Source organism: Wyeomyia smithii, chromosome 2 (assembly GCF_029784165.1).
Source record: "Wyeomyia smithii strain HCP4-BCI-WySm-NY-G18 chromosome 2, ASM2978416v1, whole genome shotgun sequence".
In the NCBI taxonomy this organism is placed as follows: Eukaryota; Metazoa; Arthropoda; class Insecta; order Diptera; family Culicidae; genus Wyeomyia; species Wyeomyia smithii.
In genome coordinates this window covers 280,653,971-280,680,147 of record NC_073695.1, presented here as the reverse complement: position 1 = coordinate 280,680,147, position 26,177 = coordinate 280,653,971, and the positions used below count along the sequence as shown (strand labels likewise).

At 35.4% G+C, this 26,177-nt stretch overlaps 1 protein-coding gene across 10 annotated transcripts in view; it reads right to left on the bottom strand.

The window, feature by feature from the left end:
- Positions 1–26,177, bottom strand: part of LOC129721721 (fasciclin-3-like) — a 67,891-nt gene that overhangs the window by 22,778 nt on the left and 18,936 nt on the right. For all 10 annotated transcript variants that reach the window (XM_055674617.1, XM_055674616.1, XM_055674624.1 and 7 more), the window contains one exon: positions 550–664. In XM_055674617.1, the coding sequence (XP_055530592.1) occupies positions 550–664 (115 nt within the window). The remainder of the gene's footprint in view (positions 1–549; positions 665–26,177) is intronic.

The following is a 26,177-nucleotide window of genomic DNA, read 5'->3' as shown; positions in this document are numbered from 1 at the left end:
TAGCTCGAATCTTGAATTCATGCGACGCGAAAAATATTGAAAATATATTTTCGTTGTATTCTTTTATAATAATACTACTGTACCTCTCAAGTTTTTTTTCCAAAACACACTTCCCCTTATTCGAAGTGTAAGTTTATAAAGAAATGAACTATTCCCATAATTGTTTCAATAAGGTTTTGTACATGAAGATCTATTTGCTTAAAATTAAAATGTTTCCGTTACTTCTTGTACAGATGTACACTATCCCTAAGCCCGCAATTGAATACATCAGGAAGTTCTAGTGTTTTACTGAAAAAAAAAGAACTCTTGCACGTTGCAACGCCACCCGGTGAATTTTTAGAATGATTTATTTGAAGCAAGTATAATCAACTTGTTTCGTTCTAATCGGAAAATATTATTCTTGACAGCGCTGCAATAATATTGAGAAGTTTATAGGCAATTTTACGAGTTGAACTAACTTTACCACAAAAATAAATGTCAAAGCATTGCAATGTTGTGATGGAACGTGTCAATTTCACTTTCATTGAATGTTTTCTATCTTTTACTTACGTGCAAATCTGGATAGGACGGCCGACCCGACACATGAGACTGACGTTTCTTTGATTTTCTATGACGACAACTCTTGCTGGATCCGTGTTTACTTGAATGTGTTGTCCGTTAATGGCTGAAATTTATTGATACAGATAAATTAATTACGCTGACACGGATAAAAGACAATGAATTATATATCCTTTAAAACTGAAATGTGCAGAAACATGTAACGCTTACGATTTGCAACGGTGGATTATAGCTATAAGCAGAGTCTCACTCCGATATAATAGTAGAATCAAACTATAAAGAATGTCAATGCTGTTAGGCGACATGCATAAAGTACGTCACGCAAATTTTGATTCAATTTTACTCCCCCTCTCCCCCTTGTCACATTTTGTCACACATTGACGAACCCCCCTGAAGATGTACGTCACGTTACAGCAACTCTCCTCCCCTATTATAAAATTTGAACCGTGAGTGTCCTGCCTCAAAGTGTCTGCCAGTAGGTCTCGAGGTTCGATACCGACCTAACAAGTCAATCAATGTAAGTTGAAATCCCAGCTTGGGGGAAACTTTGAGTGTCAGTAGGATGGTAGTGCTAGCCCCCCAATTGTATTGTACATTAGAATAGTTGGCTGCGAAGTTTGTATCTAATGAACATTTTGTCAAATTACAAATCGGAGTACCTAATATACCAAGAAAAATTCACAAAAAAAAAAAAATGGTTAATAAATTCCACGGATTCTAGAAATGGTCTCCGATTACTGTAATCGGATATGTTTTATTAGCGTTAGATATTACAAATCGGAGTACCTAATATACCAAGAAAAAATCACAAAAAAAAGAAAATGGTTAATAAATTCCACGGATTTTAGAAATGGTCTCTGATTACTGTAATCGGATATGTTTTATCAGCGTTAGATATGTAAATGGGAGCTTTTTTCATATCCATGTATTTTTTATGCATTAACTCAAGCTCGTCAGACCATTGTAGCCAGATTTTTGTGAAAAAGTACAGACAAGTACAGATTTTTCAAATTGCTAGAGAATATTAGACTTAACTTTGAAACAGACATAGTGACGATACAATGAACGCGATCTCGTAATCTAAAGTTTCATTGACAAGCGAGCTAGTAGTACAGAACTAATATTAACAGAGTCAATGCAGTCACAGTTTTCTCAAAACAGTGAACGAACGTCGTTGAAATTGTTTTATCACAGGTTTACAAAATAAACAACTATATTCCAATGGAACAAAGTTTTGACGGAAATACGAATGAAGCGGATTTATGCAGCTTCCAGTACAGATAAAAATGTGGCAATACTGCGTCAGACACATTTGATGAATCAGGGGTGGCATTGTGCAGCTCGATTCGAACGATTTTCGCTATTTTCGAGCACGTCACATACTGCCAGTTTTGCTTTAAGCTCAAAAGGAGCTGTCATTGTCATTTGTCCGTCGGCTCATCCAACCCGCAAAGTCGAAAAAATACGAAAAACGAAACATAACGCCCACCAGCGATCATTTAGTTTTGGTCGAGTTACTCGAAATAAAATGCGCAATGTCACTCCAGGACTTTCGCTGATGCTTTAGAGTAACTAGTTTCGGCAGAATTTTCTATGCTGTTATTGTGTGTGTCGAATTAGCTTCAGTTTAAATATTAACCAAAAGTTTGTGAATATAGAGGAGGTAAACTAAATTATTTTTCCACTCAATTTTTTATTTTTAAATATTTTTCATATTACGTCACACAACGTTATACCCCCCCACTCTCCTCTACGTCACTAATCGTCACGATTTACTCAACTCCCCTCCCCCCTACATGCATGAAGTACTTTATGGTGTTCGCCTTATGGATTCATTTTGATTTTTACGATGAAGATTCTGCTCAAAACTATATCACAATTCACAATACGTGTTATGTAGAATTATCAACCAACTACTATTAATCGAAAGATCGGCAGAATATCCGATAGAAAATCTGTGTAGAGCATTTGAATCCCCTGTTGCCTTCAGACAGTACAATATGTGCAGTAAAATGAAATAAGCGACGGGTTTTGAGTGAAACCCGCATCAATTCAAAACTAAATTTACAATCTAAATGTAAATTAACAATCTGAACAAAACAAAAAAATTAAATTGGTAGAAATCTGTGATTTTGCTGTATTTTCCAAAAATTTGTTATCGTAAAAATCTGTAAAACACAGATTTCCGTGCCCTTGATAGCCATCTAATTGGTTATCATCTGTTATTTTATCCCGCATTTAGATTAAATTTTATTTCTACAGTTTCATATACCGCAAAAGTAGTGACGTTTTAGAAACACTACCAATTGTGCAATTCGATAAAAACGGGGAATCATTCAATCGACCATTTTTAATTTTGGATTTAACCGTTTGATCTTTTTAAAATTTCATGTATTGTTGTGTTTTTTTTGTTAGGGAATTAGGATTACGTTGTCCATTGATGTGAACTTTTGTAATATAATTGTTGTGTTAAACTGTAATCAAAGTTTAGGTGATATTTAATACGGTTTCATCCGTGGAGAATGAGCAAAACTGCAAATGTATTAGATTATAGGGTTGAAAAAATCATACTTTCATTTGAGACAACGTTAGTTGATGACAACCGAACGTAGTTGATGACAACCGAAAGTTTGATTGCACTTGTTCAGAGTGAAAATTGAATTGTTTTCGCGAAAAGTAAGGGTACTGGTGGAATATACAAACAAGTTTAAAAACTAAACCTATTCGATTATGTCATACTGTTTTACGATGTGTATTGCGTAAAAGTGTACACGAAGGTCGCTTTTTATGCGTTTTTTTACACGGATTCCGGAATTTACACGGTTTTTTACGCGGATTCCGGAATTTACGCGTTTTTTACGCGGATTCCGGAATTAACGCGGTATTTTTTTTTGCGCGGATTTCGGTTTCCGTGGAATACAGAATTAACGCTGGTTTTTTTGCGCGGATTCCGGAATTAACGCGTTTTTTTACGCGGACTCCGGAGTTTACGCGGTTTTTTACGCGGATTCCGGAGTTTACGCGTTTTTTTACGCGAATTCCGGAATTCACGCGGATTTCGAAATTTACGAGGCGGCACGTATCCCCCGCGTAAAAAGCGACTTTAGTGTATTCTTAAATTTCTAGAGCATGAGTGGAGAATATGTGTAAAGTTGAGACTATGCGAGAATTTGTGTACGAATGAGATCTTTTGTACCAGCACTTATAAAGAAATAATGAATAATTACGTTAGTATAGCAAGAAAATATTAAAGTCAACTTTTGATCCGGTTTATGCGAAAACAATCATAAAAATATGCATTATTCTCGAGTAATTTTAGAAACACTAGGGATATTTATGTAGCGTTGGTTTACAGTTACTCAAGCGTGAAAATACTTTACTAGTGAGTAGACCTCCTCGAGGACTGCTACAAATATTAAAGTCATAAAATCTTTGAGCTCATGAATTTTCGTACATAATATTGAAATTAAAGTTCGATCATAACGATAGTCAAAAGCGATCAATGGCGACTGGACCTTCCATTTGGCACTAAGATTGTAAATATCGGTTCAGTCATCTGTCAGAAAATTAGTGAGATTGGAAAGCGCATACAGAAAAGGGTATTCGTAGGCTGTCCAAAAAAAAAATCGATGTTGAAAAAGTCAAGGTGCTCAGCCCTAAATTGAAACATAATGTTATTTATAGCATTTTTGTAGAACATTTCGACTTTCCAAAAAATTGTTTTCAGGTTGCCCAAACGTGATTTATGAAAAAATGACTTTTTCAAGCTACAAAACCACTCTTTTGCACTTTTTTAAAATCTATTCGATTCCTTCATTTTTCCATATATTTTTGTATTTTTGTGGGACTGTTTTTGAATATTTTGCATGGTTTAGTTCAGCAATGCTTTCAAATATTTAACTTACATAGCCCATTGAACATCACAGAAAAGTGAATTTTTCTCATAATTTTTAGATGAAACCCTTCAAAACACATATAAAAAATTATTTTGATAAAGAACTGAAATTTTTACTACAAAGCGGGATTCAAAACAAAAATTTACATGAAAAAATAAATTGATATCTTATCGGGGAGCTGAGATATTGGCGTTTTTTCATGTGATGGAAAACTATGCATTATCACAAAACTGACTTTTTCAACATCGGTTTCTTTTGGACACCCTAGAATCAGTCCTTTGAACTACTTTTATACCTTTCTTTCTACCACAAAAGATCAAAATAATGGTCGCAGTGGTCCAAATCATACAAAAAAATACCTTTCTTTCCAAGGAAAAGGCAAAAATCATCTTTGTTTTATTTAATTACACGGTGACGAAAAAGTCCGGTCACACATTTTTGGGGTCGCCTGTAGCCTACACGTTGCATCTCTCTGGTGCCATCTATATGTCAAATGAAAGGGTTAACTTTGCCGCTCAAAGTGGCAGAGATTCGTTTCTGTGCAGTGTGTTTACATTGAGTTGAGAGGCATGGCAGAGTTAAGAGCAGCTGTTATCGCTGAATGTGTGAAAGGGTACAAACCCGGACACATATTCAAACACCTAAAACCGCTCGGAATCAACCGGAAATTCGTGTAACGGACCATAAATCGGTACCTAGAGATCGGAGGCACTGAGGACAAGGCACGATCTGGACGACCAAGGTCTGTGAGAACACCAAGGCTGAAAAAGATTATACGAGACCGGATTCGCCGGAATCCCGCCCAATCCGCACGGAAGCTGGCCAGGAACCTTCAAATGAACCGAGAATCAATCCGCCTGCTTCTGCGCAAGGATTTAAAACTTACACCGTACAAAAAACACGTGGTTCATGGGGTTACCAAAGCTACAAAGGACAAGAGGTACCAACGGTCGCGGGAGTTGCTCGGTTGGCGCGCAGATGACGAGATTATTTTTTCGGACGAGAAGCTGTTCGTTTTGGAGCAAACAGTCAATCGCCAAAATGATCGAGTTTGGAGTGTGAGCCTCCGGCAAGCTCCTGCGGACAAGCTGAACGTTTCCCGGTTCCAAAATAAGACGTCAGTGATGGTTTTGGGAGTCATTTGCAAGAGAGGTAAACTGCCTTTTATTTTTATCGATAAATGGGTCAAATTCAACGCAGCCTACTACCTGGACACGGTTTCGAATGAAAAAGTTCTGCCTCAAGCTGAACTATTGCTTAAAGCGATTACTACTGCTTCCAGCAAGATGGCGCACCATCCCACATCGCAAAGGTTGTTCAGGCGTGGTGTGAGGAAAACTTGACCGATTTCATTTCGAAGAATGAATGGCCTCCGTCGTCTCCGGATCTGAATCCACTGGATTATTTCGTGTGGGGATACATGATGTCGAAGCTGAACGACTATAAAATAACAAATTTGGAGCAATTCAAGCGAGTTATCACGAAAATCTGGGACGAGATGCCGATGGAGCACGTGCGCGCCGCTTGCGACGACTTTCCGAGACGTCTGAAACTGGTTCGTTCAGAGAAAGGTAGTGTAATTTCGATATATCGTCTGTGAAGTATCTTTATGGGTTACTGAATAAAGCTATGAAAGCCAGATTCAGATTTTCTTCTTATTCTTTGAAATATTGAGATTTTCCTGTGTGACCGGACTTTTTTGTCACCCTGTAGACCTAATATTCTTTATGTGCTACCTCTTTTTCCAGAGAAAAGTACGATAAATGTGATCATAATGTATTCGGCAATCGTCGATTTGCTGAAAGTCAAATAAAAGAGCCGCATGCGGCTTTAACGTTCCTCACCCACACTGAATGATGAGATGAAAAGAAAGAGGTAAGTTTATGTGGTAAGAGTCTTTATTCTCTGGGTCGTGTTCACAGGTAAGAGAAGGCTATGACGAAATACATACTGAGCATAAAAACGTTGCAATTACGACGAATAACACAGATACACTGATATTGTTGGAATGCCTTTAGATATTTACTTATTTAATCGTAGACACCTTTTCATCATTTACCTGACAAAAAGAAAGGAAGGAAGAGAAGGTAAAAAATAAACAAAAGAAAAAAAATAAATAAAAAAAATATAATAATAACAAATAAATAAGGCAATAACAATAAAAACATGACATATCGTTGTCCTAGGAATTATCAACAACGCACATTTTTTAGAAACTCATTACCAACCATGATGTTCGTCTTCCTAGTCCTAGTCCTAGTAAAATCCTTAAAATGCGCTATAGTTCATTCCCGCAACTGAGAATGAACTTGAGAATATGTTTCAAATCAAGAGAGCTGTAATCAGACTCATTTACGAGATGACGACCGAAAATTCTGCAAGTCTGGGACAATTACACACTAGATGGAAAGATGACCCATAATCACCCTCACAAAGGTCACAGGCAAAAATACTTGAGCGTTGCATGCTTGCTAAATGATAATTTAGACTACTATTTCCAGTTAACACTCTCACAAGCACACTGAAGTTCTTTTTTGAAAGGTTCAAAAGAAAATTGCTAACTTTACGTGACAAGTTTGGCAAATACAGTATTGTTTGTCGACAGGAATCAAGATTTGTTCACAACCTGTTATGCTCAAATGAAGCCCAAGACCAGATCTTTTGCTTTATCCAGGACTCAGGAATAGAAATCGCGGGTTCAGGACCCACAAAATCAATTGATGCTCCATTTCGGGCAAGCTTGTCTGCCCATTCGCTTCCAGTTATGTTTGAATGTCCAGTAGGGTGTCCCAAAAAAAAATCGATGTTGAAAAAGTGAAAGTGCTCAGTGCTATGCGAGAATTTGTGTACGAATGAGATCTTTTGTACCAGCACTTATAAAGAAATAATGAATAATTACGTTAGTATAGCAAGAAAATATTAAAGTCAACTTTTGATCCGGTTTATGCGAAAACAATCATAAAAATATGCATTATTCTCGAGTAATTTTAGAAACACTAGGGATATTTATGTAGCGTTGGTTTACAGTTACTCAAGCGTGAAAATACTTTACTAGTGAGTAGACCTCCTCGAGAACTGCTACAAATATTAAAGTCATAAAATCTTTGAGCTCATGAATTTTCGTACATAATATTGAAATTAAAGTTCGATCATAACGATAGTCAAAAGCGATCAATGGCGACTGGACCTTCCATTTGGCACTAAGATTGTAAATATCGGTTCAGTCATCTGTCAGAAAATTAGTGAGATTGGAAAGCGCATACAGAAAAGGGTATTCGTAGGCTGTCCAAAAAAAAAATCGATGTTGAAAAAGTCAAGGTGCTCAGCCCTAAATTGAAACATAATGTTATTTATAGCATTTTTGTAGAACATTTCGACTTTCCAAAAAATTGTTTTCAGGTTGCCCAAACGTGATTTATGAAAAAATGACTTTTTCAAGCTACAAAACCACTCTTTTGCACTTTTTTAAACAACATAACAATAACAATAAAAACATGACATATCGTTGTCCTAGGAATTATCAACAACGCACATTTTTTAGAAACTCATTACCAACCATGATGTTCGTCTTCCTAGTCCTAGTCCTAGTAAAATCCTTAAAATGCGCTATAGTTCATTCCCGCAACTGAGAATGAACTTGAGAATATGTTTCAAATCAAGAGAGCTGTAATCAGACTCATTTACGAGATGACGACCGAAAATTCTGCAAGTCTGGGACAATTACACACTAGATGGAAAGATGACCCATAATCACCCTCACAAAGGTCACAGGCAAAAATACTTGAGCGTTGCATGCTTGCTAAATGATAATTTAGACTACTATTTCCAGTTAACACTCTCACAAGCACACTGAAGTTCTTTTTTGAAAGGTTCAAAAGAAAATTGCTAACTTTACGTGACAAGTTTGGCAAATACAGTATTGTTTGTCGACAGGAATCAAGATTTGTTCACACCCTGTTATGCTCAAATGAAGCCCAAGACCAGATCTTTTGCTTTATCCAGGACTCAGGAATAGAAATCGCGGGTTCAGGACCCACAAAATCAATTGATGCTCCATTTCGGGCAAGCTTGTCTGCCCATTCGCTTCCAGTTATGTTTGAATGTCCAGTAGGGTGTCCCAAAAAAAAATCGATGTTGAAAAAGTGAAAGTGCTCAGTGCTATGCGAGAATTTGTGTACGAATGAGATCTTTTGTACCAGCACTTATAAAGAAATAATGAATAATTACGTTAGTATAGCAAGAAAATATTAAAGTCAACTTTTGATCCGGTTTATGCGAAAACAATCATAAAAATATGCATTATTCTCGAGTAATTTTAGAAACACTAGGGATATTTATGTAGCGTTGGTTTACAGTTACTCAAGCGTGAAAATACTTTACTAGTGAGTAGACCTCCTCGAGAACTGCTACAAATATTAAAGTCATAAAATCTTTGAGCTCATGAATTTTCGTACATAATATTGAAATTAAAGTTCGATCATAACGATAGTCAAAAGCGATCAATGGCGACTGGACCTTCCATTTGGCACTAAGATTGTAAATATCGGTTCAGTCATCTGTCAGAAAATTAGTGAGATTGGAAAGCGCATACAGAAAAGGGTATTCGTAGGCTGTCCAAAAAAAAAATCGATGTTGAAAAAGTCAAGGTGCTCAGCCCTAAATTGAAACATAATGTTATTTATAGCATTTTTGTAGAACATTTCGACTTTCCAAAAAATTGTTTTCAGGTTGCCCAAACGTGATTTATGAAAAAATGACTTTTTCAAGCTACAAAACCACTCTTTTGCACTTTTTTAAAATCTATTCGATTCCTTCATTTTTCCATATATTTTTGTATTTTTGTGGGACTGTTTTTGAATATTTTGCATGGTTTAGTTCAGCAATGCTTTCAAATATTTAACTTACATAGCCCATTGAACATCACAGAAAAGTGAATTTTTCTCATAATTTTTAGATGAAACCCTTCAAAACACATATAAAAAATTATTTTGATAAAGAACTGAAATTTTTACTACAAAGCGGGATTCAAAACAAAAATTTACATGAAAAAATAAATTGATATCTTATCGGGGAGCTGAGATATTGGCGTTTTTTCATGTGATGGAAAACTATGCATTATCACAAAACTGACTTTTTCAACATCGGTTTCTTTTGGACACCCTAGAATCAGTCCTTTGAACTACTTTTATACCTTTCTTTCTACCACAAAAGATCAAAATAATGGTCGCAGTGGTCCAAATCATACAAAAAATTCCTTTCTTTCCAAGGAAAAGGCAAAAATCATCTTTGTTTTATTTAATTACACGGTGACGAAAAAGTCCGGTCACACATTTTTGGGGTCGCCTGTAGCCTACACGTTGCATCTCTCTGGTGCCATCTATATGTCAAATGAAAGGGTTAACTTTGCCGCTCAAAGTGGCAGAGATTCGTTTCTGTGCAGTGTGTTTACATTGAGTTGAGAGGCATGGCAGAGTTAAGAGCAGCTGTTATCGCTGAATGTGTGAAAGGGTACAAACCCGGACACATATTCAAACACCTAAAACCGCTCGGAATCAACCGGAAATTCGTGTAACGGACCATAAATCGGTACCTAGAGATCGGAGGCACTGAGGACAAGGCACGATCTGGACGACCAAGGTCTGTGAGAACACCAAGGCTGAAAAAGATTATACGAGACCGGATTCGCCGGAATCCCGCCCAATCCGCACGGAAGCTGGCCAGGAACCTTCAAATGAACCGAGAATCAATCCGCCTGCTTCTGCGCAAGGATTTAAAACTTACACCGTACAAAAAACAGGTGGTTCATGGGGTTACCAAAGCTACAAAGGACAAGAGGTACCAACGGTCGCGGGAGTTGCTCGGTTGGCGCGCAGATGACGAGATTATTTTTTCGGACGAGAAGCTGTTCGTTTTGGAGCAAACAGTCAATCGCCAAAATGATCGAGTTTGGAGTGTGAGCCTCCGGCAAGCTCCTGCGGACAAGCTGAACGTTTCCCGGTTCCAAAATAAGACGTCAGTGATGGTTTTGGGAGTCATTTGCAAGAGAGGTAAACTGCCTTTTATTTTTATCGATAAATGGGTCAAATTCAACGCAGCGTACTACCTGGACACGGTTTCGAATAAAAATGTTCTGCCTCAAGCTGAACTATTGCTTAAAGCGATTACTACTGCTTCCAGCAAGATGGCGCACCATCCCACACCGCAAAGGTTGTTCAGGCGTGGTGTGAGGAAAACTTGACCGATTTCATTTCGAAGAATGAATGGCCTCCGTCGTCTCCGGATCTGAATCCACTGGATTATTTCGTGTGGGGATACATGATGTCGAAGCTGAACGACTATAAAATAACAAATTTGGAGCAATTCAAGCGAGTTATCACGAAAATCTGGGACGAGATGCCGATGGAGCACGTGCGCGCCGCTTGCGACGACTTTCCGAGACGTCTGAAACTGGTTCGTTCAGAGAAAGGTAGTGTAATTTCGATATATCGTCTGTGAAGTATCTTTATGGGTTACTGAATAAAGCTATGAAAGCCAGATTCAGATTTTCTTCTTATTCTTTGAAATATTGAGATTTTCCTGTATGACCGGACTTTTTTGTCACCCTGTAGACCTAATATTCTTTATGTGCTACCTCTTTTTCCAGAGAAAAGTACGATAAATGTGATCATAATGTATTCGGCAATCGTCGATTTGCTGAAAGTCAAATAAAAGAGCCGCATGCGGCTTTAACGTTCCTCACCCACACTGAATGATGAGATGAAAAGAAAGAGGTAAGTTTATGTGGTAAGAGTCTTTATTCTCTGGGTCGTGTTCACAGGTAAGAGAAGGCTATGACGAAATACATACTGAGCATAAAAACGTTGCAATTACGACGAATAACACAGATACACTGATATTGTTGGAATGCCTTTAGATATTTACTTATTTAATCGTAGACACCTTTTCATCATTTACCTGACAAAAAGAAAGGAAGGAAGAGAAGGTAAAAAATAAACAAAAGAAAAAAAATAAATAAAAAAAATATAATAATAACAAATAAATAAGGCAATAACAATAAAAACATGACATATCGTTGTCCTAGGAATTATCAACAACGCACATTTTTTAGAAACTCATTACCAACCATGATGTTCGTCTTCCTAGTCCTAGTCCTAGTAAAATCCTTAAAATGCGCTATAGTTCATTCCCGCAACTGAGAATGAACTTGAGAATATGTTTCAAATCAAGAGAGCTGTAATCAGACTCATTTACGAGATGACGACCGAAAATTCTGCAAGTCTGGGACAATTACACACTAGATGGAAAGATGACCCATAATCACCCTCACAAAGGTCACAGGCAAAAATACTTGAGCGTTGCATGCTTGCTAAATGATAATTTAGACTACTATTTCCAGTAAACACTCTCACAAGCACACTGAAGTTCTTTTTTGAAAGGTTCAAAAGAAAATTGCTAACTTTACGTGACAAGTTTGGCAAATACAGTATTGTTTGTCGACAGGAATCAAGATTTGTTCACAACCTGTTATGCTCAAATGAAGCCCAAGACCAGATCTTTTGCTTTATCCAGGACTCAGGAATAGAAATCGCGGGTTCAGGACCCACAAAATCAATTGATGCTCCATTTCGGGCAAGCTTGTCTGCCCATTCGCTTCCAGTTATGTTTGAATGTCCAGTAGGGTGTCCCAAAAAAAATCGATGTTGAAAAAGTGAAAGTGCTCAGCCCTAAATAGAAAGATAATGTTATGTATATCATTTTTGTAGACCATATTGACTTTCTGAAAATCGTTTTCAGGTTGCCCCAACGTGATTTATATAAAAAAGACTTTTTCAAGCTACAAAACCACCCTCTTGCACTTTTTTCAAATCTGTTCGACTCCTACATTTTTCCATATAATTTTTTTTTGTGGGGTTGTTTTTGAATACTTTGCATGGTTTGGTTCAGCATCGCACTCAATTATTTGACTCACAGAGACCATTGAACATCACAAAAGAGTGATTTTTTCTCATAATTTTCGGATAAAACCTTTCAAAACACATATAAAACAAATTTTTGATCAAGAACTGAAATTTTCATTGCAAAGCGGGATTCAAGACGAAAATTTACATGAAAAAAGATCCTTGATATCTTATCGGTGGGCTGAGATATTGGCGTTTTCACATATGATGGAAAACTATGCATTTTCTCAAAAATGCCACTAGACCTCAATATCTCCATTACACAGTGTTTTAATTTGCCGTTTGTGCGCATAATTTCCTAAATAGTGATTCAAATGTTGATTATAGCCATAAGGTATGTTCAGAGAAGTTTCAGGATATTCAAAAATGCATCTTAGAATGTAGAAAGATGGGTGATCAATCCACCAATGAGTGAGATAAGAAAATTACTTTTTAATCACGAATAATGCTAACTAAATGTTCCTTCTTATGACGGGTTGGTTTAGCAATTCAGGTAGTTGTACCATGCACTGCAACCCGATAAATTTTGTAACGCGACACCATCGCTGAATTTCGCTTTTTCAACCTTCGATGGTATTCGTTCAGATATCTGCTCTGCTGTAAGTTCTTGAACCCTGGTTTCTTCTAAACATTTGTTCCGGAGACAAAATCCAACAAAATGACATATTACAACATCGAAAACACTGAATTTTTAAAGAAATGTTCCCAAAAACATTTCAGTGTGTCAATGGTGTCACGTTACGCAAAACAGTCTCCTGCAAATGGTGTCGCGTTGCGAAAATGCGGGCTTTGTAAATGTGGGCATCATGATTAGTTATTAGTCATACTATCTTAGGAAAAGTTGTTGTTTAGGTTAATACCAATAAGTTTATGCTATGACATTGACATTCAGTTCAAAGTACGCCGATGGGGGCGTTTCAGATTTATATTATTCTACCATTAATCGTACTGAGTATGGTTTTCTTTATAAAACCCAAATTTATCCACCTAGCGGTGAGACCCAGCCTTATACTTATTATAGGTTAAAATAGATTTACACGATTAAAAAGAAAAAATAATCCTTGAAAATTTCTGCTAGTTTCATTTTTCACTCTAAATAAGGAATTTCTGATAGCCAACAGCACAACTATACCGAACATTCAAAACCTAACATTCACACACATATGAGCATACATTAAAACATATATATGCACATACCATGAAATAAATGTTTCAAATACATCACGTGAAAAATCCAGATGACTACTTCTGGTTGCCGAAATACATTCTAAAATGGCAAAATGTTGCCGAATCCGGGTATTTCGATGGCGAAGATGCCGACTTTCAGTTTCTGTAAAACAACTTTAGATGACCAAATATCTTCCATTATGAGTATTGCGGAAGCGTTACACCCAGAGGCCAGAAATCAACTTGAGACGCCATTTTAAATTGCTAGATACATAGTAACTTCCGATTTTTGGAAAACAACCTTAAAGGGACAATCATTACCCAATGTTTTTCAGGAACATTATCCCGAGTTCGCAAGCCGGGAGTAAACTCCATATTTCACTTCGAAACCCGATTTTGCAGCTTCCGGTTTCTGGAAAACATCCCTAAATTGTCAAATACAATACAATGAAGGTATGTCCACTCTTTGGGTAGGTACTAGAATATTGATGTTATATATAAAGTAATAGTTTAGGTAAAGTATATGATATTTGACGTAATATTTGTGCTAAAGGAAAAGTGAAATGATAGAAATGACTTTTAAATTCAACTTCAATCCCGAGCAAGGTCGCAAACATTGAAATAGTACAATATCAAATTTAAATGATGTTATATTTTGATCGTAGCTATAGTTTTAAACAGTCCCCGGGTTACGTTTCTTTCTTTAACTTTCAAACCACATGTTCAAACATTATGAAATTCATTGTTTAAAGGTTCAAAAGCCCATTAATTTGAATTCAACTATGTTCATAGCTTCTGAGATATGAAAGCGATTTTTACATTTTGACGCTGCGCCAAAACTAAAAGTTTGATTACAATGAAATTCAATAGCAACCTAAACGGCAAATAGACCCTTCATTTGAAACCAGGGTAGAAAGAATCGGTCAGACCTTCACTGAGAAAAGTGAGAAAAGTGAGTGCGAAAAAAAGGTGCACACACTCACACACAAACACACATACATACATACACACACACACATACACACACATACATACACACACGCACACACACATACATACACGCACACACACATACACACACACACACACACACACACACACACACACACACACACACACATATATATATATATATATATATATATATATATATATATATATATATATATATATATATATATATATATATATATACCTATACATGCATACATGCAGAAAATGCTCAATTCGTTGAACTGATCGAGTAGTATATGACATTCGACCATTTGGATCACTTTTCTGCCTTTTAATTACCCAGTAATCGTTAGGAGAAAGTCAATATGCTTACTTCCATTATGTGATTTCACGTTTTTATGACCAACGGACAAAGTTACAATCAGATTACAATGAAATTCAATAGCAACCTATTAGCAGTGGTGGGCACCGATAATCGAAAATTGAGCGACGCTAATCGCTAAGCCGCTAACCGGAAAATTTACTTCGATAATCGCTAAACGCTAAACGCTAAACCCACATTAGCGGAGCTTTCGCTAATCGCTATTTGCTAACTTTTCAATATGTAAATAGTCATATCGCTATATTTATTGCTCGTGTTTTGTAAGATTTGGAACACTTTGATCTTTTTTGGTTAAACAAACGAAAACAATCACTTTTTAAAGCTAAGAATTTACAATAAGAGGTTCACGAAACGGTGTTCATATTTGATTTTGTAAAAACAAGAATAACAAAAGTTATTTGGCTTGCATTGAAAATAGATACTCTTAGCAATGATTTCATAAAAATTCAATTATTATCTGAATCGAAAAAGTAGAACCAAAGTTGTCATAATTTCAAGCGCATTGCAATTCACCAAAGTTCTTGGTGTGCCGAAAATTTAATCTAGACCTTGTGCTTGTTCTTCAAAATGCTCCTGTGGCTTGTACGATAACTGGAACTCCATTCTAGGGTAAAAAAACTGACAAAAGTAACATTCGCAGTAAAGTATGTTCATCTTTCGAATCAGTTTACGTACGCCATCAGCAATTCACAGTTTTTCTAAATATTTCTATTGTCGTTTCTCTACAAAATTTAGCGAATTAACGATCTGCGTTTCGAAGGCCAAAATTTTAGCGACGCTAACAGTTTCGCTAACCAGCACAAAAATTAGCAAAATCGCTAAATCGCTAACTGAATTTTAGCGTCGCTAATTAGCGAATTAGCGGAATGGTGCCCACCACTGCCTATTAGACATTTCATTTGAGACTAATTTTGTGAAAATCGGTTCAGCCATCTCTGAGAAAAATGAGTGAGTTTAAACAACCTCAGGATAACTTTTCTTTACATAACTTTTGAACCATATGTTCAATCATTACGAAATTTAAAAGTTAAAGGTTCTGGAAACAGCCCGATCATTTAAAACCAGTTTTATTGAAATCGGTTTTGTAGTTTCTGAGATATTTATGTTTCGTGATTTTTACATTTTGAAACATAACCTCTAAATTAAAAATCCGATTACAATGAAATTCAATAGCAACCTGTAGCGCAGTTTCCAGTGATTGCTATACCTTTCTAGGAGATAGGCAAAAAACTATATCTCATTCAGATTTTAACCATTTTTGATACAGTTTTCCTTGAAGTCAAGGGGAAACAAGTAGTTTATGCTAAGTTATCACTCCGCACCCTCCACATTTCGACTGGCAAACAAAAATAATTGTATCTTTATGAAACATTAGGCCCTTGTACTGAAGCCTCGGCGAGCAACTCGTCTCGTTAGGATTTTTTTGCTACAATCTTACTCAAAATTGCACTCAAATTGCAAATTTGTTGAGGTTTCCAAGAAGAAAATATCAAAATATACTTGAAGTAAGAAAAGATATGTGAAAAACACGAATGAATCTATTTTTTGGGGTTTTTTGTGGCTTGTGTGTTGGAATATTAGGTAGTGTCTCAACCATCAGGTATTGAGTGAGTTTGGTAGGAATATTGTTAATTTATAATGTACCGTGGAATGGGGTGTAATTGATCACCTGAAAATTCGTGATAAAAAATACTAATCAAAACATTAGAAAAACCCTTCTAACTCAGTTAAAACTCAACCAAATTTAATCAAACAAATTTCCAAATAACAAAAAAAAGTATTGAACTTACTTAAAGTAATCTTAGTTGAGGGTAAATTACGATAAATTTGGAGAAGTGAGTAAAGTTTGATAAAAGCCTAAAAAATATAATTTCCAAGAATGATTATTCCATACCCTCAATGTAATACTGATAATTTTGCAGGGTATTACAAATATTTTAATTCCATAGCTTGTTTTTGACCTTTTGCAACAAACCGAATTGAAATAGGTCTAACGATGATAAAATGAGAGCAAATTTAGTAAATTTAATCTAGTGAATCAAAATAAATAGAGTTTAACCTGAATTTTTGTTGTTGTTGTTCCCAAACTAGCTGTGATTAATAATTTTCAGTTCAGAAGTCATCATTAATCTTGGATTTATCGAATAATAGTACATTTGCAACAGAATGTACGGAATTTAAGGGTGATCAATTTCACCCCTATTTATCTCATAGTACCTTACAACATTCTCGAATTTATTTCATAAGCAAACGATAAAAATTTCACCAATAGCTATAGTGGTTTCCTTGAGCACATACCAGTATTCGTTTTAAACATATACTATTTTGGAAAAAATATAGATGAAGCGAGTTAATTGGAAAATATTATTGAAATTGATCAATTTCACCCCGTTCCATGGTACCTAGAGTTTGATGAGTTTGAATGAATGTTGTAAAGTTTTTTTTTATTGCTCTATTAAGGAGGCTGTCAGCAGCAGGCTGGTTCGCCACCGTGTGTTGAAACCTTAGTGTATATCGTTTGGGTATGATACGTTTTTACTTGAAGTAAAAACATTACCAGAGTATATGTAGTGTAACGTGAGGTTTCTGATTTATTCTCTGTCATGTGGCAATGATTATTGCTGATGTGTTTTTCGTAAATAACATGGTTGGTTAAAGCAGTATTTACGCCAAAAAGCAAAGATAAACTGGACACAAAACCTAGCAATTGAATCAATTGCTTAAGAAACAGCATAAGCAAAATCACTGTTATACATTATCTTTAAAATATATTCGCGTTTCCATAATTTATTTTAATTTTCAAGCACAAAGATATTTTTACATTTTTATTGTTATCTGAAAACCATTTTAGTAATTTCCCATGGGTTTCCATTGGCATTGGCAAACTCGTTTTTGGTAACTTTATAAAAACACATAAAATTTTCGTAACGCGACACCATAACTTTGACCCTATTGTAACTTTGAGTAGAATGCACCAATTTCACGTACCAGCATATGCTAACAAAGGTCTCATCGAGTACTAAGAAAATCCTGAATACTACTTTTCTACAGTTTGCAACATTTGCACAATACGAAAAAAGCCACTATTTTTGAAACGCGACACCATCATAAAGGACCTGTTTTTCAATGACCTACCAATTGAACCTACAAAATAGCAGCAACAACTTCGTTTAGGCCATGACGTCCATAAAAACCCTTTACTTTCTGATGTATCACATGCCCATAGCTTCAAAATGGTATCATTGAGGCATATTTTTTAAAAATAGTGTCAAAACTATGATTTTATTAATCTTTCATGAGTGCTTTAATTCAATCATTTAGTCAAGTTTTGCATGTAAATTAAAATGAAACAAACGTTTTCCGTGAAGTTCAATTTATCCTTTTTCACATACACAACAGTTCTGGGTCAAATATGCTGTTTGAAATTTTGATGTCTTGGCGTAGAAGAGCTGGGAATGTGTCATATAATCAGATATTTCTCTCTCTATACGGTCTGATATCCAATCATTACATACAGGGAAAGAAGTACCGAAATCACCATAAGGAAAACTCACAGGAAGAGTCAAAACACTTGGAGCAAGTATGAGTGTATCCCAAGAGATCATTTGTCCACAAACGTGAGTGAGAGATGTTGTTGTTAATATCATGGTGCCACAGTTCATTTGTTTGTAATCGGTATGCACATGAGTAGGCTTCCTGTTTCAAGAAAATTTGCAACGGCTTCATGCCGAAAAGAGCTTCTAAAGCAGCAGTGGATGTTGTAGAGAATGCACCAGACATTAGACCCTTCCACCGAAGATGACTTAGCTTTGTCTGAGTGATGCTCAACTCTCCCTTTTGCCACCATACGAGACATCCGTAGGCTAAGATTGGTCTAACAATTGCAGTATAGATCCAGTAAATGCATTTAGGTTTACGACCCCAGCTTTTGCCCATTGTTTGTCGACATTGCCTTTTTGATTCTAAAGTCGATATGAGCAGACCAGTTATGTTTAGAGTCTAAGATTACTCCAAGGTGTTTAACCTGGTCTTTCAAATAGACCTCAGAACCAAACAGTCGAAGTGGGTGAGTTCCAGTGGTTCTTCTTTTTTTAGTGAATAATACAAGCGATGGACGAGTTCAAAAAACAATTTCTAAGCATCTCATGTATCCACGTAGCGATAACTGAAGGTATCTCATGAGAGAGCCGCATCAATTATGACATTGAATGGAACACTGTCAAAAGCTCCCTCAATATCCAAGAAAGCTTTTAGATAAGATTGTTTCTGTGAATAGGTTTTTTCTATATCATGAACGACACGATGTAAAGAGTCCGAAAAGAGCTTCTAAGGCAGCAGTGGATGTTGTAGAGAATGCACCAGACATAAGACCCTTCCACCGAAGATGACTTAGCTTTGTCTGAGTGATGCTCAACTCTCCCTTTTGCCACCATACGAGACATCCGTAGGCTAAGATTGGTCTAACAATTGCAGTATAGATCCAGTAAATGCATTTAGGTTTACGACCCCAGCTTTTGCCCATTGTTTGTCGACATTGCCTTTTTGATTCTAAAGTCGATATGAGCAGACCAGTTATGTTTAGAGTCTAAGATTACTCCTAGGTGTTTAACCTGGTCTTTCAAATAGACCTCAGAACCAAACAGTCGAAGTGGGTGAGTTCCAGTGGTTCTTCTTTTTTTAGTGAATAATACAAGCGATGGACGAGTTCAAAAAACAATTTCTAAGCATCTCATGTATCCACGTAGCGATAACTGAAGGTATCTCATGAGAGAGCCGCATCAATTATGACATTGAATGGAACACTGTCAAAAGCTCCCTCAATATCCAAGAAAGCTTTTAGATAAGATTGTTTCTGTGAAAAGGTTTTTTCTATATCATGAACGACACGATGTAAAGAGTTGTTGTGAATTTTCCTCTTTGATAAGCATACAAAGTTTCATTACAGATATTATAATCGATAATTTTCTCTAAACATTTGAGGAGGAACGAGTTAAAGCTGATTGTCCTAAAGCTTTTTGCCTTTGGAATAAATTTTACTTTTATTCCTCTCCAGGATTTTGGGATGAATCCTGTAGCGAGGCTGCAAGTAAAAATCTTTTTTAAAATATTTTTCATATGATCGAACACGCTAGATTTTAGCGCGAATTACTATTTGTTAGTGGAGTTATTTGCGCTATGTTCAATGTGTGTACAAAAATAATAATGATTCAGTAACTGTCATATTGATTTCACTGAAGTTTTTGGATCGTTCTGGATGATTCCTGTAAATGATGATCTTATTACGGGCCGTTTACATTCCACGTGGACAAAAATTTGTCATTTAAGAGCACCCCCCTCCCCTCCTGTCCTCTCTTGTAGACATTGATAAAACCCTCTCTCCCTTCTCTTTGACCACGTGGACATATTATTTTATAAAAAAAAATTGAAAAACGTTTGAAAATTAAAATGTCTGTGGTTTATTTCGTGAATAAACATAAAACAAAAGGATTGCCAGCAAAAAAAATAACAAAAATAATCTCAGTTTCAGCTTTAAACCCCTTAGACCCGAAAAGCCTTAAATAAGAAGAATTCCATAAAAAATCCTTTTAGTCTGAGAAACGCACCAAAGATCAGAAAAGGGAAAAGAAGAAAATGATTCTTAGTTTTGCTGTAAATGTTTCCGTTGGATGAGAATCAAAACCAAAATAATTTACAATATTACTGAGAAAAAAGAACTGAAATGATTATTCTATATTGGTTGAGGCGAACAAATCAATAACTTGTCTTCAAACCAGCAAAGAAATCCAAACTCTTGAAACGCTTTAACACTCTAGATGAAACCAAAAGAAATATAATCACAAGTTATGCTTTGAATGATTGGAAACACTTCTTAATGCAAGAAATCAACTCAAGAATCTTCTCTTAAATGACTTCTAGCAAAACAAAATTAGAGGCCAAACAGAAATTAGTCAAAACATAGCTCTAAATTCATGAAATTTGTCAAAGCAAAAATGAATTTCTAATAAAATTGCAAACCGCTCGAATAAATCAAATAAGAGATTAGAAACAAAAAGGATACAACAGTTAGTTAAATATGGCCGAAAGTTTCTTTAGAGGATGAAAAATAAAAACTTAACTACAAGTTAAAAACTAAGAATCACACCAATTTTTACTTAAAATGCATGAAAACGCTCTGAGGAATAAACCATTATAAACGTAAAGTGAAAAAAAATACTACAATTTTACTTTTAAATTTTTTTTTAAAAACAATTAAAAGTGAACATGAAAATAATCTTAAATTTGGTTCAAATTAATAAAGCAGGTAATTCTAACGAGTGGAATAGGCCAAAAAAAAAAGATTTAGATTCAGCTCAATGGTTGAAGGATGCTTCTAAATGAAAGAAAAGGCCAAAGCAGAAATTGATCCCAAATTAAGCTAAAAGTGGTTTCAAAGATGAATGAGACTAATGGCAAAACTTAATTCAAATTATCTCACAGCCTAGTTGAAAGTACCTCTGCTAACAAACGAATATAAAAAAATATATTGTATTTCACCGGAAATTCTTGAAAGATTTTCGACATGTGCATTAATATAGCATATCAACTATAGCTGACAACGACTCTACAAACCAGAGAATTAGCCCAAATCTACGGAAAAGAACTCAGCACCATAGCTTATGTTTCTTGCCAAAGAACAATAATAGCTACTATAACAGTTTCATCTTACATTCTCACGCGTTCCTCATGTTCACTGTCTTACTTGGTTGTGAAAACACAATCAGATATTGTTTGTCATATGTGTGAATGAGTCGATTGAGTTGCTTGCAATGCTTTGACATTAGGAAAAGACAAAGACCTGCGGCAGTTGCTACAATCCACGTAGAAAATTGACCTTCTGTTTATTCTGCATAGACTTTGCAGCCAACCGTTAGTAGTGCACGTGAACTTGCAGGGATAGTGCTACGATTCTACTGACTATAATGGTCTCTTCCAGTCGAGATTGTTGGACATTAATGTTTATTTACATATTGTGTAAAACTCTGACAAATGGACAAATGGAGAAACTAATTAATGTCAAAATTGTCCTATTTTGTTTATGCAAATATTTAAAAAAAAAATACTGAAAGTGATGATATTATTTTCTGTTACGGAATGCGGTGGCATAATTGGTTTGTCTCGGGAAAGTTTTATAAATTAAGAAAACGTGTTACTATAACAATATCGCTTGTTTCCAGAGAAGATTGAGATTCAATTTCAATATGTAGTGATCTTTTCTCTAGACGAAAGTACATATGTAGACAGTAATTAATAGGTGAACTAATTGAAAGAGAGAAATGAAGCTGGAAACTGAGGGAGTGGAACGTGGAGTCGGTTTGGATCGGAAAACTTAGTTGCGGCAAATTAGAAAAAATAATATGGATCAGCTAGATATATATATATATATATATATATATATATATATATATATATATATATATATATATATATATATATATATATATATATATATATATATATATATATATATATATATATATATATATATTATATATGTATACATACATATATATATATATATATATATATATATATATATATATATATATATATATATATATATATATATATATATATATATATATATATTTATATTTCAGTTCGTCGCATCAGTTTCGTAGTCTAATGGTTGGCTTTGAAGTTTGTGTCGAGAAAACAGAAGGTCAAGTTCGGAACCGGAATGCGAAACCTATGCGTTTCTTTGCTTCAGTTGCCGTTCGCAGAAATTCTCCGATATCCAGAAACAGGTCGATTGCTTTTACAGATGCGTAGTATTTGCTTTATTAAATTATTCAATAGCTACTAACTACATTTCTAGGAGCAAGCTTCTTTTTGTTCGTACAAGTATACATTTTGTAAGGAAATTGCAACCGTTGGGTTTTATCTCTCACTGGAAGGTAAATACGTGTTCTTAAAAAATGATAGAGAGCTGGTTGTCGGCCAAACTAACATTTCAATAAATGAACAATATTTCCGGTGAGTATTGTTCCTGCTTTGTCATTTATCTTTCTTGATGCATCTTCGATTGTGGTGTCTGTAATAGAAATTTGAAAGGCTCATTTTAACTACGATATCCAGTTTCCCCTGAGTTGCGTCATGTTTAAAGTCATGGTTAGTCTGCTGCTATGTAATCTGTTCATAAAAGGAAACGCAGTAAGGTATATTCGGTTTCGGAATCATCCGCTAGTATCTCTTTTGTCCGTTTAGTTATATTGGCCTTTTATGGTTATAATATAGTATTACTTGGTATTGCTTGTGATTAAGTGACTAGTGTCCACACCTCGGCTGTGTTAGTGTTGTCATTGTCTGCTATGGTCCTGTTACAATCTTTCGTCTATAGGTGCCCTTGTTCATTTCGGTGATGTTTCAACTTGCGCAAAACGTCGACGAATATATGGGAATGCGGGACAAAAATCAAAGCAACTATTCTATTTCTAACTAACTAACTATTCCATAAGCGTATCACACGAAAAACTAATAGTACTGATGAAAGCTTTTATTAGTATAAATGTTATATACGTAACCGCAATATTTCACATGGATGGCTTGTAATGCATATATATATATATATATATAAATATATATATATATATATATATATATATATATATATATATATATATATATATATATATATATATATATATATATATATATATATATATATATATATATATATATATATATATATATATATATATATATATATATATATATATATATATACGAACCGAAAAACTAAACGGCTGTCGCATATGGTAACACCGCACAAAAACAGTTCAAATTCGCACAAGAAAACGTTGCACAAAAACAGGTTTGATTGTACTTTATGTTTGCATTTTTTTTATGATAGACGCTTTATTTTAAGGAACATTCGCGTCTTATTTCATGTTTGCTTTACCTTTGAAGTAGTGTTCTGGTTAGCGACACATCCAGTATTACCGAGTCCTATGTACTTGAAAACTCAAAGTCGATAATTTGTCGATCTTACTATACACCACCCAGAAATTATGGATACAAAAATAATGATTTTTCAACTGCAAAGGAAAAATTCTTTATTAACGAGATTTTAGCGAAATTCTTGAAAATAATTTTGCCATTTATCTAGGTAAAAGCATTTGTTACAAAACATATTAACCCAGATTTAATATTCTTTACGCGAATCAAGATCGATCAAGAAACTATTTTCGTCAATCAGACAATCAAGAAACTATTTCGCTGGGTATCGTGTTAGTTTGTGCGGTTTAATTACATACGGTAGTTATTGTTCATTTCTATGTACGAAGCACCGCGTAATAGAAAATCAAAGTGTACTTGTCTCTTCAAGGGAGTGGTTTGCACGGGACGTATACGGTATTCCGTTTCTAAAACTTTGTGAGCTAATGTGTACGTAATGATTGTGCAGCTTGGTTGATTGGTGTCAATTGAATGGAGGAGAACACTAACGGGATCTAAAACCTGTATATTTTAGTGACTATGATCAATGGACATAGCAATAAAACTATTTGTCACGATTTATCAGTTAGGGGCCATCCACATACCACGTGGACAGATTTTTAACGATTTATCTACTTACAAATTCTGTTAGTCTATATTTTAGTATCTAGTTTTGTTTCTTCAATAAATTTAATCAAGTTTTCATTACCTGTGAGATTGTCTCCTAAGCTCAAACTATTAATACCGAACTTTTGTCTGGCTTGTGTATATAGAGTGCAGTCATCTAGAATATGCTTTACTGAAAGATCTGGCTTACAATTTTCACATCGTGGGCATGAAGATTTATCGAAAAGGTAACTATGAGTCATTAAGGTATGGCCAATCCTCATTCTCGTTAGGAGTATTGTTTCTTTTCACGAGTTTCGGTGTGAAGTGGGTCACTCGAAGGGTGTTGTATTTATAATACGTAATTTTTTTTCAGTTGTTTCAGCCACTACGTCATCCGCAAAAATCAGTTTTCTAATAGGGGAAGGGATGTATCTCTTAATAGAATTCATTGCGACCAGAAATAATTTTACACTTAACACTGCTCTTCGGGGAACTTCATTTTCTTGGTTACGTACAGTAGAGGTCGTGTTTCCAACACTTACACGGAAGCGCCGTTCTCGTAAGAAATTTTCTACAAAACTAAGCATATTTCCTCGGATTTCGTAATCAGAGAGTAGGTTAACAATCATGTAGTTCCATGCAGTATCGTACGCTTTTTCCAGGTCAAAAAAGATGCACACTAAGTGCTCCTTGTTGGCAAAAGCCTCTTGAATTGCTGATTCAAAGTAATCAAATTATCCATCGTGTTTCGAAATTTAAAAAACCCTGATTGGTCCGAATCTTATATTCCGTTGGATTCCAAATACCATGTTAATCGTTGATTAACTATTTTTACCATTATTTTACACAAGCAGCATGTGAGATATCGGTCGGTAGCTTAATGGGTTCAAAGAGCTTTTGTTAGGTTCCTGTATGGCTATGATAATTGATTCTCATGTACTTGTTGAACTTCTTCAATGACTTCCTTCTCGCAAAAATGCATTTGGACATATTGTTTCCACCATGGGGGTTTCCATCTTTTGATTTTGCTAGAAGTCATCGGAATGGTGTGTTTGGCAGCGTCTATGAGACAAGCAGAAAAATGTTCTATTTTTTGCAACACATCGCCAGGCTGACATAACAACATTTAGGGAAACTTAATGTTGATGGTTCGGCCAGTCAGCCGCTTGCGTGATCCAACGAGGGCGTCTCGTAATGTCGAGATTTCGTTGGAGGGGTTTAAAAATAATAGGAAAGTGATCACTCGAGCAAAGGTCTGAATGCACTTGCCAGGAAAAATGGGAAAGGAGCCAAGGAGAACCAAATGACAAATCAATGGCTGAGTATGAGTTATTGGCCACACTACAATGGGTGGATGTGCCATCATTAAAAATATTTAAATCATGTTGTTCGATTACATTTTCGATAAATCTTCCTCTTGAACTTATACTAGTACTACCCCAAATAGTGTTATGTGCATTGCAATTAGTTGTAACTAGTAAGGCACTGGAAGTTGTTTCAAGCGATCATTGAGTTCATTATCAGTTCGTTTACAGTTTTGTTTGGTGGTAGATAAAGATTACAAATAGTCATATGAATCGGAAAAGTAATCATAACTGCTACAGCTTGAAGTTCTGTATGCAAGTCAATTTCACCTGAGAAAAAAGTCTTTTGTTGGTGTTACATCTTGTGATACTGTTT